This window comes from Vidua macroura, chromosome 1 (assembly GCF_024509145.1).
Source record: "Vidua macroura isolate BioBank_ID:100142 chromosome 1, ASM2450914v1, whole genome shotgun sequence".
NCBI lineage: Eukaryota > Metazoa > Chordata > Aves > Passeriformes > Viduidae > Vidua > Vidua macroura.
Window position 1 is genome coordinate 21,241,083 of NC_071571.1, and position 16,353 is coordinate 21,257,435.

The 16,353-nt window shown below is 43.7% G+C and overlaps 1 protein-coding gene and 1 long non-coding RNA gene across 2 annotated transcripts in view; both read left to right on the forward strand.

Moving 5' to 3' along the window:
- The window catches only part of LOC128814989 (uncharacterized), a 31,619-nt gene extending 28,177 nt beyond the window's left edge, over positions 1-3,442 (forward strand). Inside the window, exon 6 of the long non-coding RNA XR_008439535.1 lies at positions 1,728-3,442. This is a non-coding gene — a long non-coding RNA (uncharacterized LOC128814989). The remainder of the gene's footprint in view (positions 1-1,727) is intronic.
- A 5,023-nt stretch (positions 3,443-8,465) lies between these two features.
- The window catches only part of FAM171A1 (family with sequence similarity 171 member A1), an 87,427-nt gene continuing 79,539 nt past the window's right edge, over positions 8,466-16,353 (forward strand). Inside the window, exon 1 of the mRNA XM_053991149.1 lies at positions 8,466-8,970. Coding sequence (XP_053847124.1) covers positions 8,877-8,970 — 94 coding nt within the window. The 5' untranslated portion in view covers positions 8,466-8,876. The remainder of the gene's footprint in view (positions 8,971-16,353) is intronic.

A 16,353-nucleotide genomic window follows, 5' to 3' on the forward strand; every position in this document is an offset into this window, starting at 1 on the left:
ATTGTCTTCCTTCCTTCCCTGCCAGATGCTCCTTTGACATTTTGCTTCATATAGAAACTCATGTCTGTTGCTTCCCCATTCTGTGCTATGCACAGAGAACAAGTGCATTCTAGGTCTTCAGGAGCAACATGAAAACAGCAGGACTGTGATTATCTTTACTTTCAGGCATAAAGGTTGCAGGGAATGACAAAAATCTTAAGGATATTGCATTTGGCTATTGGTTATATCCAAAATACTGGGAGATGGCAGGACAAGGAAAAAAGCACAAGTACACCAAGATGTATCCTGAGACACTGAGATATCCTGGGACCCATAAGACTCAGAATAGTAGCAAGTAAACCATCAGAACCATTTATAAGCATAAACACATGTGAAAACCCAAGCAACTTCCACGTACTAATACTGTAGAATTTTGTTACTTACGTGTCATGTGAAACAGCTTGGTAGCAAACTGTGAGCTTGAGTTCAGTGACAGAAGGAAAACAAAAACCATCACAAAATGCATCATATAAATTGTTGTGGGAGGGACAGTGTTTAGCACTCGCTAATTCAAAGCTGGGCCCTTGGGAGCTAAGAAACTACTTGTGTTTGGCGGCACAGCTGTAGCTGTCGAAGGGATTACTAAGGTGTGATGGGATGTGTGTGGCAGTCAGATGCAGCAGAACAGTCATCTGAGGAAAGTTATATCAATAAGCACAATGTTTTGGGGTTTTTAACTAGGTAGTTAAAATATTCCCAAAATTATTTCCAGTAAGCACTGGTGCCATAATATGGTGAAATGAATACCTGAAATATTTTAAATGTTGAGCTTTTTAGATAGAGTTGGACTTGATGATCCTTGTGGGTCCCTTGCAACTCAGGATATCCTATTCTGTTCTATTCTGGAACAGAGGTATTTGCAAATTACCAATGACTTTGAGCTATTTTAAAGCTGCTGCATAATGGCATTTGGAAAAAAAAACAAAACCCTGAGCTTTAAAAATTACAAGTCTCTATCTCGTATGAAAAAACAATGATTCACATTGATGCAGCATTGTCTGTGTGACTCAGCAGGTGCATTGACACCAACCAAAGATAAGGGATGGGCTCTGATCAGTAAAAAAATCCCCATTCCTCAATTTAGATAAAGGGAGGAAAGAGATTGAAGTAGGAAGGTGGGAGTACCTGTAGTAATAGAGACTGCATAAAACTGCTTGGACAAGACTATGGCAGTAGGCATGGCAAAGGTCAGAAATATAAACTGGTATATAAATGAATGAGATAAAACAAATGGAAGAAAAGACAAAGAGAAAAAAAAGCAAGTGCTATTTAGAAGTTTGGGTGAGAAGGAACAGTGATCAGGTTTTAAATGGTAAAGAAAATTCAATATTTTTGAGTAGAATGTTATAACTTCCAATTGTAAAACTGATATCCTTGAAACTAAAGTTTGAAGTAAATAAAATTTGGAGCAGAAAGATAAATTAGATTTTGGTTGATATAGGCAGTAGCCGAAACCATGAGAATAAGTGAAGTGTCCTGGATGACAGGAGATGTGAGAACAGAGGTAACAGGCAGAGAAGAGGAAGGGGTGCCACAGAAAGACATATTTGACTTAGAAAGTCAGTGAAAATATTTTTTTTAAATCTTAAAGATTTAAGATTTAAGATGTAAGATTATGGTTTCTGAGAACAATCTTTGCCAGTTTTGTATTGATTTATAAAGTGGTTTCTTTTTTTTCCTCCCCAAAGATTTTAGTCCAGGACTTGTGATGACAGCTCAAGGCCATTAAGCAAGACTCCTTTTGCATTTTATTTTTGCTGACTCAAATGAACTGTCATCAGGAGGCACAAGGAAGCACAAACACTCAGAAACTCTGTGAACAGAGCTGTGCCTGGATGGGTGTTTGTGTCGCTATCAACTTCCACAAGAGCTGTACTGCTGTGGTGGCCTCCAGGAGAGAGCTGAGAGCAACAGTGTGACTTGGTGGTGAGGAACTCAGATCTAAACTGCTTTGAGTGTATTTCATCAAAGTGATTAAACAGAGAGGGAAGGCTCTTAGATTTAGTTATTTAGAGCTTTAGGGAAGACAGTGGTTTTAGTAAGGCTTTATACCAAAATATACTTTAGAAAGCTTCTATTTTACTGGTATAATTTGTTATCACTTGCTGTAGCATAAAGGAAGTTTGGTTTGTTTTAATCTGACTTTTTCTTTGTTGTATCATAAGAGCTGTGTGGCAGCTCAGACAATCATGTAAATAATATCCAGCAGAGTTTAAATCAAACCTTCTTCAGATAAAGTTTCAGGTTCACTTAGCTGATATCCAAATGACAGACATCCTTTCAGCTGAATGGAGGCATAAATAACAGAAAAGGGCAAGGAAGGATTTTAATGCTGAATAACAACTTCCTCTAAATTATAGTCTATGTTAACCTTATAATAATCCTTAGTATGAATGTTGTCGCCTTTTCTTATTTTATTCAGAATTTTGTTATGTTGGTGTTCTTTCTAAATCCTTAACTCTCAGAGTCAGGGATTCATCTGGGACTCTCAAATATTTTTGTTTGTTTTAAATTCATCTTTCAGAAATGCAGGATAATCTAGAAAACAGAACTACCTTAGAGGTTGAAAAACCCCCTTGCCTGTCACAAAATGTTCTGGTATCTCCCATAGCTCCCAAAAGCTCTAGAGGCCCCACACAGCCCTTGTTCATCCTTTCTTCCCCTGTCCCCAAACCCACTGACTCCTCAGTCTTCCTTTCATCCCTGCTTCAGATCTCCCAGTCCCTTCTCAGCTGCTGAGCCTGGCCTCCCAAAACCCTCATATTAACTACAAGAATCCCTACTAGCTTTCCCTCTGCAACCTTTATGCAATGCTTACAGATTTTTTTTTAATCTCAGCCTAGTCCTATTCTGGCAGCTCCCATAAGATAAATATAATTTTATTTAATATAGAAATAGGGCAGTAAAAGCTACTTTTGGCTCTAATATTTATTGAAGTCTCAAGCTGGTCAACATCCAGTTGTCTACTAAGGGACTTAAGTGTACAGTGAGGTATGGGGATGTATTTCACACATAACTGTTTCACACTGGCCTCCCTATGTAAACAAGTACTTAGGTCTACTGAGCCAAACATTTCTTTACCTTATGAGCACATATAGGCAGTAGTTGAGTCTCATATTAATAGCACAGCATGTGTATGTCAATATTGAAATGATCTGAGATCTTCAGGGTGAAAGGTATTTATGCCAAAGACAGCATTATGTTTTGGTATCCATGCTCAGCATGGCTACAACTAAAACAACAGTAGTACTCAATCACTGCTAGATTTCTCAAAAGAATAAGAAATAATTGTTGTCCTGGTCATAAAACCTTGCTTTTTTCTTTGAAAGATCGAGGACTAAATAGCTTCTATAATTTTCATGTAAAATATTTAATACCACATAATCTGTAGCTGGCTCAATTTACCAGAAGCACTGCAAAATAAAATAGTCTTCATGACTTTATATCTGATGTTCACTCTTTTTTTTTTTTTTTTTTTTTTTATTTTAGATTTAGGTTTGTGTGATCTTCCATATGTAAACTAACTTGTGCACTAGTAAACAAGGACTCTTATAGAAATTATAAAAGTACTTCAAAGCAATTCTCAAATGCACACACTGCTACTGCCAACCAGAAAGGCTAGATAGCCTGTTAGAGCTATGTCCTTATCATAAATATTTGCACCTTCTGGTCACTGAATTAATTTGCTATATATGAAATATTTAACTGTTAATCCTCTATTATAGATCTGTCATTGGTTATCTAAGCACTGCTTTCATAACTTATATCATAACTCTATGTGGAAATAATACCACAAGAAATACAGCAGTAGACATTGTGAGAATGAACAGAAAAGAACTATTTAGCTGAAGGTTTTGCTTAAGCATATTCAGCATACCTTTCAAGGGTGTCTGAATATTGTAGAATTAAAAATTGGAAATTTTAACTGTAAGCCTATCTGCAAACTAATCCATATAGTCTCCAAGGCACTCATTGAATGTGTTTGTCTACTAATGATTGATGCAGAGAGCCTCATTAATAGGTATTCATATTCTAAGTATGTTAGTATTCGTAACTTGAATAGTCAACTATTTGAAATGTGTTTGTACAATTTAAAATATAATTTACATTGTTTGTACAATGTAAAAATGTACTTTGTGTAGCATCAGTGTGGGATGTGCCCATGGGGAGGACAGTGTGGGAATGCCATGGGAAACTACAGTCGTTTAGCATAAGGCATTTCCCCAAAGTCCTCTGCCCCCCAGTGCAAATGAGCACATGCCCATCACCTGTCAGTTTGTGGTTGTCATCTCCCCAAGTTCTGGAAAGTTCCCCGTTCTCGTTGCTCCTAATGGTTCCCTCTGTAAACCACTCCTTCCCTTTTCCCTCATTGGCCCAGTTTATGTTACTCCATCCCTTACACCCTCTTCCCATTGGATCATTTGTACCCTAGGCACTCCTTCCCTCCCCAGTTATATACTCTGGCTCCTCCTTCCCTGGGGCTCTCCGAGTCTGCTTCCCCTGAGTGTGGTTGTCTCCCTGCTCCCATTTCTGCATCCCTACTCCGTCAATCAGTCCTCAATAAACCCGCTCGGATTCCAGCAGCTCAAGAGTCCTTCCGTCTTCCTGGTGGGGATTTTAATTGCGCTATCCAGGCACCCATTGACCAGCTAACTGAGGGTTACCCTGCAGGACTCGCTCCAGGGTAGCCTATACCTCAGCATGGACTGGACAAATAAGAAATGCTGCAGAAAGGAAAAAGTACCCACCTTGGGTTAGGAATAGGCCCAGCCATCTAGTTGCCACTGCACCTCTAGTGCTCAAGTATTCTTTCTGAATAGAAATCACAGAATGGTTGAGGCTGGAAGGAGCTTCTGGAAGTCATCTGGTCCAACCTGCCTGATAGAGCCAGTTGCCCATGATTGTGTCCAGGTGGGTTTTGAATATATCCATGGATGGAGACTCCACAACCTCACTGGGAAGCCTGTGTCAGTTCTCAGACACTCTCACAATAAAATAAAAGTTGCCTTTTATAAAATAAAAGGTTCCTGATGGTCAGAGGGAACCACCTGCATTTCTGTTTGTGCTTATTGCCTCTGGTCCTGTCACTGGCCACAACCAACAAAAGCCTGGCTCCATCCTCTTTGTAGCTGCCCTTCAGGTATTTATATGCATTGATCAGATTCCCTCTGAGCCTTTTCTTCTCCAGGCTGACCAGCCTTTCCTCATAGGAGAGATGCTCCAGTCCTTTTTCATCTTCATGACCTGTCATTGGATTCTCCCCAGCGTGTCTGTGTCTGTCCTGGACTGAGGATTTCAGAACTGGACACAGCACTCCAGGTGTGGCCTCACCAGTGCTGAGCAGAGAGATCACCTCTGTTGATCTGCTGGCAATGCTTTGAGTAATGAAGTCTGGGATACCATTCACCTTCTTTGCTCTAAGAGCGCTCTGCTGGGTCATGTATGACCCAGACTAGAACTGAGCTCTCATTACTGCCTGACTTAGGTAATTTTATTGTATTAATGTTATTTATTGACACTGCTCCTGTGGTATTTTCTCAGGCTGCAGTAAATTGTCTCCTTTTTTTCCTTAAGGGTGTCTAGCCAATGAGTGTCAGCAAACAAGGCATGGACACGTGCCTGGGGTATAACTTATACTTGCTTAAGTCTGAAGAGGATTTGAACTGAGCTATAAGATATCAACTATCCTTTGTGTCACAGGGAGTTTTCATCCAGGAATCAATGGCATTACCAGTATGTCAGTCTTAGATGCTTCAGTGCTCACTGGGGCAACAAAGAAAAGATCATTTCAAGAGAAGCTATTTGGAGGAATAGCTCAGTTTCATTACATGAATAGCAGCATTTATGAGAGTGTTACCATGTAATTATATAGATAAATTTAGCCTTTTCAGGTAAGAGACAAGTCCTGTGTGCCCAGCATAGTTTTTAAGGATAAAAATATTTTTCTGGGCTGAAATAAAGAGAAATGTGGGGCGTGTCCAGTACTATACACAGCCTGTGCTTTCAAAATCTGCAGCTCAGAGGTCTAGCTGTACCTTGGGCTGCATCATCAGAAGTGACCAGGAGGTTGAGTGAGGGAGGTGATTCTGCCCTCTCCTTTCACAGGACCTTGCCTGGAGCACTCTGAACAGCCCTGGGGGCTCCAAATAAGGAGTCCAGAAGAGGGGCATGAGGATGATCACAGAACTGCAACACCTCTCCTGTAAAGACAGGCTGAGAGCTGGGGTGGTTCAGCTGGAAAAGAGAAGGCTCTGGGGAAATCGTACAGCACCTTCCAGTACCTAAAGGGAGCTGCAAGACAGAGCTGGAGAAGGACTTTTTACAAGTGATAAAACAAGGGAGAATGGTTTTAAATGGAAAGAGGGCAGGTTGAGATGAGATAGCAGGAGGAAATTCTTTACTGTGAGCATGGTGGGACACTGGAAGAGGTTGCCCAGGGAAGTTTTGGATGCCCCATCCCTGGAAGTGTTCAAAGCCAGACTGGATGAGATTTTAAGCAACCTGGTCTAGTGGAAGGTGTCCCTGCTTATGCAGGGGAATTGAAACCAGGTGATCTTTAAAGTCCATTCCAGGCCAAACCATTTGAATTCTGTGATTTCTCTGTGCGATATCTCATTTCTTTCCAGCCTTAGTCATTATGTGTTATTCATTGATGTTGCAAGAATTGTTGTATCTGTTTGGTTTTTTTGTGAAAATAATACAACTATATTCAGGAAAATGCATTTTCCTCTTTGTAACAAAATGCTCTACCTTTCCTTATAGACAGAATTAGGTTTTAAATAAGTTTCTAGCTCTGAGCTCATCCTACGGATGCTAATTTAAGTTCATGAACATCCAGAGAAAGGGGGGAAAAAAGCTATATTATTTACCATATGGCCAACCTCCTTTCCTTAGGAGCAAGTTGCCTCACACTTAAGACATGCCATGAGTTTATAATATTGAAATCTTTGTTTATGACAAGCAGGAGTAAGATCACATGATCTGTATTTGTTCATTTAGTCTTCTCTGTGAACTGAATGGCCTTTTTGTACTTCATTTTCTTATGGGATTGAACTTTACAAATAAATCCTCTAAATTCTCGGGATAAAAGGACAAAGTTGCATGTCTACACAGTATTTACCAACTCTCAGAAAATGTATTTGAAAACAGTAAAACCAAAGTGAAATATGTTGTAATCAACTGGAGTGTGTCTGAAAATTCTATGTTAAATCAGTTTTAACACTTCTGGGGTACCAGAATTTCATAAAATTCATAAAATAAACAACCTGTAGCTTGTGATGTAGCTACTCTGGTCAAATACTGAAATGATAAAATAAACAACTGTACTGCTTTCTAAAAATCAATCTGTAATGAATCACATTTTTATTGGAAGATTTTATTTTAAAATTGATTTACAAATAAATCCTGAAACTTTAGGGCACCTCAGTGAGAGATTAAATTTGTAGGTATACAAACTTCAGTCTTAGAGGCCAACTGAAGCACTGGCAGTGTTTGGGAGCAGATCGTGGGAAATCCGTGAGGCAGTGGGGCAGAAGCTTTGCTTTGCACAGCTGTGTAAAGACTTGACATAATAGCTGTCTGGAGCAGCAATCTCCGTGCTGGAGGAAACATGAGGAGCGCCTGTTCTCCCTCCCTTAGGACGCGTAATGCTCAGCAGAGATCGGGAAGGGAGGAGTGACTGCTGTGCCCTTGTGTTCTGCCTCCGCTGGCCTGAAGGAAAGCAAGCCGAGAGATGCTCTTAGGGAAGATGCAAACCACGCCAGTGAGAAAGCCCCCAGGGAAAGTACCCTGCCCCCGGCAGAATGTCCCCAGTGCTACCCTAGCCATTCTCGGCACGGGGCGGGGCGGGAGGCACCGTGCCCGGTCTCAGCCCTCAATGCCACGATTTCCAACCCAGAGTTCACCGTTCCTGTGCAGTTTGCTATAGCATTTAAAAAAGCTATTTTGTATTAAAACCAGTAGATGGGTGCATTTGCTGTTGCTTTGTGGTTGGTTGGTTCGTTTTGTTTTTGAAATTAGCTTTAAATACTCCAGCAGCGGCAGGGGCCCGGCCGGAGGTCACGCGTGGCGGCAGGGTCGCGGGGGACCCTGCGACCCGGCTCGTCCCAGTCGAGCGAAGAGCAGGTCACCGCGCCCGCTTTCCCCCTCGTCCCTCCCGCTGGCTGCGGTGGGAGGCGAGCGGGGCCGGCACGGCTGGGGAGGCCATTTTGCAGCCGTTAAGGGAGGGAGAGCGGGCGGCGGGCGCGGGCGGCGGGACCCGGCCCCCCGCGGCAGGTGAGCGCGGCAGGTGAGCGCGGCTGCGGCGGGCGCGGGGCCGGCCCGGCTCCGCTGCCCCGTGGGACGCGCGGCCGCCCCGGGCGGGCCGGGGGCAGCACCGGCGCTGCCGAGGAGCCCCGCGGCGGGGCAGGGCGGGGCGCGGGCGGCAGGGGGCGCTGCGCCGCCGGGCGCGGGCAGGGCAGGGGGTGCCGCCAAGGGTTAAGGGGCAGGCGGGGAGCCGGGGCCGCTCCCGCGGGGAGAGCGGGGGGATAAACGGGAACGGAATTAAAGAATAAACGCGAGCGGACAGGCAGCGGGGCCGCGGAGCTCTCCCGCCTCCCCTTCCTTCCTGCTCGCCTCCGCCGCCCGCCTGCCCGGGGGGACAGCGCGGGACGCGGAGCCGGGGCGCAGCGGCGGGACGACAATGCAGCAGGCGGAGAAAGCAGGAGGGGCAGCGCACGGCAACATGGAGGGAGGCGCGGAGCGGGCCAGCCCCTGATGCGGCTCTTTCTCCTCCTCCTCCGGGCAGCGGCTCCGGCGGCGATTCTCTCCCTGGCGGCGGCCGGCGGCGGCGGGTGGAAATGAGCAGGTCGGCGGCGCTTCTCCTCTGCCTGCTGGGCTGCAACGTGTGGAAGGCGGTGACCAAAACCTTAGGGGCGCCCGAGGCGGCTCAAGGTCGGTGCGGGATGGGCGGCGGGACCGGCCCGCTTTGTGCGGCGGTCCCCGGGGCGGCTGGGGCTGCATTGTGCGAGGGGCCGGACCGAGGGTACGGCGGGGAAGCGGGTCGGTGATGTGAGACCTCTCCTGCCTTCCCCCGGCCGCCGCAGACCGCGCAGCCCGGAGAAGCGGGGGCAGCCCCGCGGCTGGAGAGCTTTTGTTACTGGCAGGGGCAGGGGCTGCGCTGGCTTCATTGTGCTGCCCCCTCCGTTCCTCCCTCCGTCCCTCGGCGCCGCAGGAGCTGTTGCATTGCGTCCTTTTCCCCCGGTTTCCCGTCTCCTCACCGTGCCCGCTGCAGGGCCCGACGCGGCGGTGAGAGGCGGGTGAGGGGCACCGGCGGCCTCAGGCCGTGCGGGGCGGCCAGGCTGGGGTTCGCCCCCTGGGCTGACGGCGCGGCTCGGCCGCGGCCCCGGGACGTTTCCGGGCCTCCGCCGGGCCTTTTGTTCGGCGCGGTGGCTCCCGCCGGCCGGGCGGGGTCTGTCACCGCTGCCCCTGGGCAGCCGGGCAGAGACGCTCCCCGGCCGGGTAGGGTCGTTCTCCGCCTTCGCCCGGGCGGGCGCAGAAGCCGCAGCGAGCCAGTGCCCGAGCGCCCGGGGGCACCTGGAGCAGCTCCTGATGCTCCTGTGCCGGGCTGCGGATCCTGCCCTGGGCTGCGCCAGCCTGATCTTCACCTGTGCTGTGGTGTGGCAGCCCCTCGGCCGGCGAGGTGCACCTGCCCTCCAGCCCTCCCCCCGCCGTGTGGAATCTCGGTGAGGGGGGAAACACCGCCGTGCCCTCCTCGCCCTTGGCCTTGCGTTTGGTGGCAGGAAGGCAAGCCCTCCGTCGGGCTCCAGTAGGGATCCTGCGGCGTCATCGCGCCTGCTGGGACCACGGGTATGTCAGGATGCAGAAAACTTGTGTACATAGGGGTACAAGACGTGTTAGAAGGAAATGCATACTCCCCTGTGGTCAGCGTTGGCCTTGTGGTATGTATTGTCAAATGGCTAAATGTGTCATTTGGGACGAGCAATCATATACTGGCTGAGCCTTCATGGCAGTGGGCTGGCAGCATCCTTCCCACTGCGCTGGGGTGGATGTGCACCATGTGAAGGGTCTGGTTATGTCCTATTTCCTCAGAGCTTTCCTTATCTCACACAGGTTGTAACGACCAGTAAACGATGCTTGCTGCAAGAAATAAAACATTGAAAGTAACCTTTTTGATTTCCTTCTTTCATGGCTGGATTTAGGTGCCCTAAGTCGAATCTGGGTGGGCATGTGTTCACACACAGAGTAGTCAAAAGGCAGAGGTGTCTTGTAGGAAAACCTACCATGCCAGGCAATCTGACATCAAATGTAATACCAGTTTCTGCTTTTTTTAAAGGACAAAAAAATAGCTGTTCTGTAATAAGAACCACTAACTAAAACTCAGAGGCCACTAAACTTGAGATACACTGAATTTATTGATATGCCAGAAAACCAGAGCTGTGTGTGGCCAATGAAGCTAGCACTTCAGATACCAAGGTAATATCAAAATCGACTATAATTTTTGTATCATATGGAAAATCTCCTTCATGTAATCAAAGTGGTGAGGTATTGGCAGAATTGGTGTCTTTCAACTCGTCTTCTATTGTCAGGCTCAATTCAAATGGCATGGGAAGGCTTGTCTGTAGCTGCTACATCTACATCAAGACTGATGGCTGACTATTTGAGTAATAACAGCTATGTCAGTGAGTTGAGAATATCTTTATTGAAATAGAAATGTCTAATTTTGTCTTCCATGTAAGAACATCTGAGTTTTCATAATAGCACTTTCTAAAGCCTGATTAGAAACCCAGTCTTTATTCTTTGGACATGTACATTGGTACAAGGGGATATGTGGAGCTGATCTCGTATCAAAGTGTATTCTGCTTCCTAATTACCACCTCCTTACTGTGAATCTTTTTTTGAAAGTTTATGTGATGCCAGCTTGTAGCCTTGAATAACTTCCTGGTTATCGGGTGTGATGATTTTCTAGGGAAAAGAGTTTTAGTACTAGGTACATTCCCAGTTTTTATACACACAGCACAGTAAGTGCTAAATCGTTGTAAAACCTAAACTAACTGGTTTTTCCTCTTGCCCTTTTAGTACCATGGTCACAGTTATAGGTACAAATAAAGGGCCATCGCCAAGGTTCAGGGATGTTTGCACATGACTGTCTTTTTCTTTGTGGCTGTGAATGGACTAGTTAAAAACCAAATGATTGAAATAAAGGTAGAGGTTAGAAAGCCAGAGCATGCCATTAGGGAATAAATGCTTCAGCTGCAGTATTTGTTGTTGGATGGGTTACATGAGACTGGGGTGGAGAACCCTCCTCGTGATGGGACAGATCAAATGAGACTTGGTTAAGATGTTCCATGTCTGTGTTAACAAGCCAAATATATAGGTCTTGGATTTGGAGCTTTTTGAAGGTGGCATTTGTAGTCAGTGTTCTGATTAGGAAAGGAAGAGGAGGGATGCTTTGGATCAAGCATTTCTCTCCTTTATTGGTCTCAGGCATATGTTCAGACAGTCTCAGCTTCAAATTCTCCTCAGCCAGACTGATTACGTAATTTGTGAATATGGAAGTACTGTTTATTAAGCTCTGCACTTAGCACCGTATTTAGAAAATTGAATTACTTCTTTATGCAGATCTCTTGTGGCCTCTGAAGGTCACAGAGGTACCGTCTAAGTCTCAGTAACGTACTTGCTTTAATTGGGTAAAATTCTTGCAGATACCTTCACTTTTGTCAGTGTTGATACTTGGAACCCCAGCATCGAGGCTGTTAGATGTCCATGAAGGTACCCTTTACAACCTTTACCACTGTAACTTCTCTCAAGTATGTAAAACCTGACAGGTATTTCAGATGAGATGACAGGTATTTTAGATGAGGATTAAATTATGGTTTTGTGGGGTTTTTGTTTGGTTTTGGTTGGGTTTTCTAATTGTTCTAACAGGTATTCCAGAACTTCAGTTTCTTCTAGTGCTGAAATTAATGTGTGCAAATATTAAAAGAAACAAATAAGCCTCCAAACTAGCCCTTAAGCTGAATTCCTATTGGCACTGGTTATTTGTTTGGTGAGTACACAAAATATACGGTGCATGTTTTTTCATATTAACAAGTCTTGTGTAAAACCTAACAACAGACCTCTGGCAAATAGGAATTTAAGAGTTATATGAAGATGTAACATTAACCCAGGGAAAATGTAAGCATAATCAGTGTAATTTGGGAAGGGATTAAATTTCTTTATCGCCTGTAAACTTCGCTTTTCAGTAGAAGATGAGGATCATTCATTTGTAGCTGCTAGGGTGGTCTTTTTAGAGAAATCCTAGAATATTCTGTTTTAGTGCTGAAATCTGGCATTGTGTTTGTCTGCTGGAGTGTGTATGGTTTTAGCTTGTATTTCAGTTGGTCTTCCTATTTTATTAGTTGTTCAAAATTAAGAAGTTATGAATAACAAAATAACATTTGAGTAATAAATAGCACCCAATTCAAATAATAGCCTACCAGTAGACAAATATGCTCAGGATATCCCACCTTCACAATCCCAGAATGAGATTAGGTAGATAATTGTTTTCCAGTATGATGGTAAATAAAAATTCAGATGCTGCTGCTTAATCAGAATCTGCAGTGTTTTTTCCCTCTGTGTGTATGGAGGACAGGAGGGTTGATGCTTGGGTGCTCCTTTTTGGAATTGCCTTCCTGCAAGCTTCCATTCCATTACTTTGTAGAAGCTAACTTCACAGCTTCAATTTGTCAGCTAATTTCAGCGGGACATTCTGCAAAGTCTGCTTTTCTGGACAGCACAGTAACAGCTCTGAGAAGACCCTCCAGTTCTGGGTTGGGTTTTTTTTTTGTTGTTTATTTTTAAACTGATTATCCCATGCTTGCAGTTAGAGCAATTATGCTAAAGTTCAGATGATGCAGAAATAGTCTTTATAGTCTTTCTCTCCTTTTGCACTGCCTTACTACTGTCTCTTCTCATTCAGCTGCAAATTACTAATGACCATCAAATCCAAAGGTTTATTTCATTGAGACCACAAATGGACTCCTCAGAGTAGAAGCTAAATTGCTCTAAAGCAGTAAAAAAGACGTTGCTTTATTTTAGTGGAGGAGCCAGTTTACTCCATAGTAGATAGTGTTGTAAAATGTTAATGAAGATGAGGTGTTTATTGATTTTATCAATTATCAGATCCAGGTGAGCACTAGGTTTTGGTTGGGTTTTTTTTCATGTTTGTCTTGAAATGCTAATGCCTGCAAATGCCTAGTAACTGATTTCCCTCAGATGAACAAGTTACCTAGGTGATCTGAGGATTTAAAACTGCAGTCTTTTTCTCCTGAGCATTTGTGTTCACCCTTTTGTCTTGTAATATCTTGCACTAAGTGATTCAAGGTACCTTTAATAATGCATGTATGGACTCGTGAAGTGACAAATTCATATGCTGGCTTTCCTTATGGGTCCACTTGTGTTTTGTGTCTTTTTTGCCCACTTACGTCTTCAGATAGTGTTAATTGCCATGTATTTCTCCCTCTCTCCTTATTTTTTGTCTTTTTTTTTTTAACACCGCACTGATGCCTTTTCCTGCTTGAGACTAAAACTGGGTTCATGAATCTTTTACGGATGGCTATGTCAACTTTTGGCTAAGTGAATGGTTTCAAATAAAAGTTTCTGGTACCAATGAAATGCAATTTTACAGTTTTTAATTGTAATGGTTAACAGAAGCTTGACTATATGTATTTGTGTGCTGCGGAGGAAGAAGAATTGTACATTTAGTTTTTTTTTAAAATATCAGAAATCTCCAGAGATTTTGATAAATGGAGGAACAGAAATGTCACTCCACTTCCTCTTACTACAAACTTCAGATTAGTTCTTTACTTTTGTCTTCTGTGGACAAAGCCAGGCTTGGCACAAGAAGAAAATCAAGAAGAATATGTATGTCAAGGAAATGCAACATTTTGGTCATGTCATTATAGGAATGTGCTGTACCTGGCAAGTTGGAGGTTGAGCTTAAATGGCATTTCTAAACAGCCCTGCTTGAAGTCTCACCACTGAAGAGCAGTGTGGTTGGGAGTGATGCTTCTATTCCACATCTCAAATGCCAGTACATTGGATCAGTACAGTTTTGTGAACCTCAAGCTTATAATTCAAGGAGTGTTCTTCCAGTCAGCCAAAGGCAAACTAAGTAATCTCTCAGAAATACATGCAACTTGAAATCAAAACAATGCACTTTCAGTATTTCTCTTGGCTTATACATTCATTACCTTATGCAAGCTGCATTTTTTTAAGATCAGTTTTCCTTTGCTCCAGTATATATATCTGTTCTGCCTTTAGATAGTAAGAAAGAAGAAAGGCAACTTCTGAGAGAACTGTGGTGTTCGTATTCTGTTTCTCCCACAGGTCCCAATGGTTTTACCATATACATGCCAGGGAACAAAAATAAGGGAGGCAAGAAGTGTGTGTAAATGGTTTTATTTACTAGAAAAAAATCAGTGTAATGATACTAATATAATACATGTTAATAATGTACACTAAAACATTTTGTTTTAGGAAGTGCCAGAGAGAACTGAGTGTTTTTTTTTTTTTTTCCTTCAGAAATTCCAGAAACATTATTCTGAAGGCTGGTTTGCATTAAGCTTTCAGTTAATGTAATATCTGGCTTGCTGTGCATGGGTAATAAGCATTATACACATGCTTTTTACAAATAGCATTTTTAGTTTTATTAGAAACTGGAAAATACATATGTATTTGTTATACAGAGGCATAAGAATATGAACATACTGTATTTTTTTGTTGCTTTTTCTAAATGCATTGAATCTTCCACTTTAAAATAGTAAGACAGAATCACAGTTGACATAATGGCATGTCTGAGCCCTTGAAAGGAGTATTTTTAAGTATATTCCTACATAGAGCAGCATTTTCATTTCTGTAAAATGCTGATGTTCTGATTCAGATGTACCCATGCCACTCCTGCTACCTTGAAGAGCAACAGATCTTGAGGAAAAACTGAAGGAAAAATTCATTTATGTACAGTATAGTCTCTAAATTTGACTCCCTATTACTTAGGGTGTTACTAGTTACTTGGGGATTGGGTATATTTAAACAGAGCTGCAGTGGGTATAAAAGTATGTTTTGAGTACAAGTAGTTTATGCAGGCAGGGCACAAAAGTCCCTGGAAATCCAACACCGAAGCATCTTTTAATTGTTTCTACTCTTACTTTTTGCAGTTCTGTGAGCTGTCGCCACCTGTGCTATTCAGTGGCAGCATCCTAGGGAGTGAATTCCTGTCTCTGTTCATTTTCTTACACCTCATGCATTGGCAGGTGAAGCCTCCCTGTTGCTGTGAGTGGGAACTGCACCATGGCAAACTGCTGCTGTCGTGGGTGCTTTTCAGATGGAGAGGCAAGAGCGTGTAACAGTATAGAGGGCACCACTTGGGCCTTGCTGGATTTGGAGTCACTTGTAGGAGCCACCCTCAGCCTCTCTGCCCTGAGGGCTTTGAGGAGACACAGTGGCAGCTGGAGTTAGCAGAGAGGAAATGGAGCACGGAGCGGAAGCCAAGGGGAAGGAAGTAGCAGCATCCTTTCAACTTGGGGACAACAAAGAAGCTGAATCCAGTGAGGTGCATAATGCTTCCAGTTAGTTGTAACTGCAGGAGTGATGAGGGCTGCTGTACTATGTGGTAGGTATAATACAATAATAGTGTTCAGCAGTAAAGAGGAGCTCACCATGACAGTCCATGAATGCTGAGATAAATAAGAGGTGGAAGTAGATAAAGTACTCCTGCTTTGTTAAAGAAAACAGAGCCCTTCTTCCTGCATTGATGAACAGAAGTGATAGTGGTATTGGGTTCTTCCTCTTGTTTCATCCCACCTTTGTGATTGTCATTATTGAAACATGGTGTCTCTTATCCTTTATAAGCAAAGGCATATACTAACACAACAGCAGGTATTTCTCAGGTGATTTTGAGAGACTTGCTAAGAAAACAGCACCAAATTAAGGTAAAAGCTGCATTTTTACTGCTACTGCAAGAAAATTAATGTATCAGCAGTTTTGTCCAGCTCTCTTGCTCTTCACGATATTGTGAAAAGTTGTGAAAGGTTAAGATCCAAATATCTCATATTGCAGTCTGTACATATCAAGTACTCCTCATGTGAGAGATATGCAGTTTGCATCCAGGATGGGAGGCATCTCGTCTGACTTGGGCGTCTGCAGTCTTCAAGTGTCTGCATTGTAGTGAGTTGCCCAAGTCCTTTTACAGACAAGAAGATATAATCTCACCTAATGGAGCCAAGTATCATTCCTGTCACCTGGAGTAAGCACATTTGGGTTGATGAATATCCACTG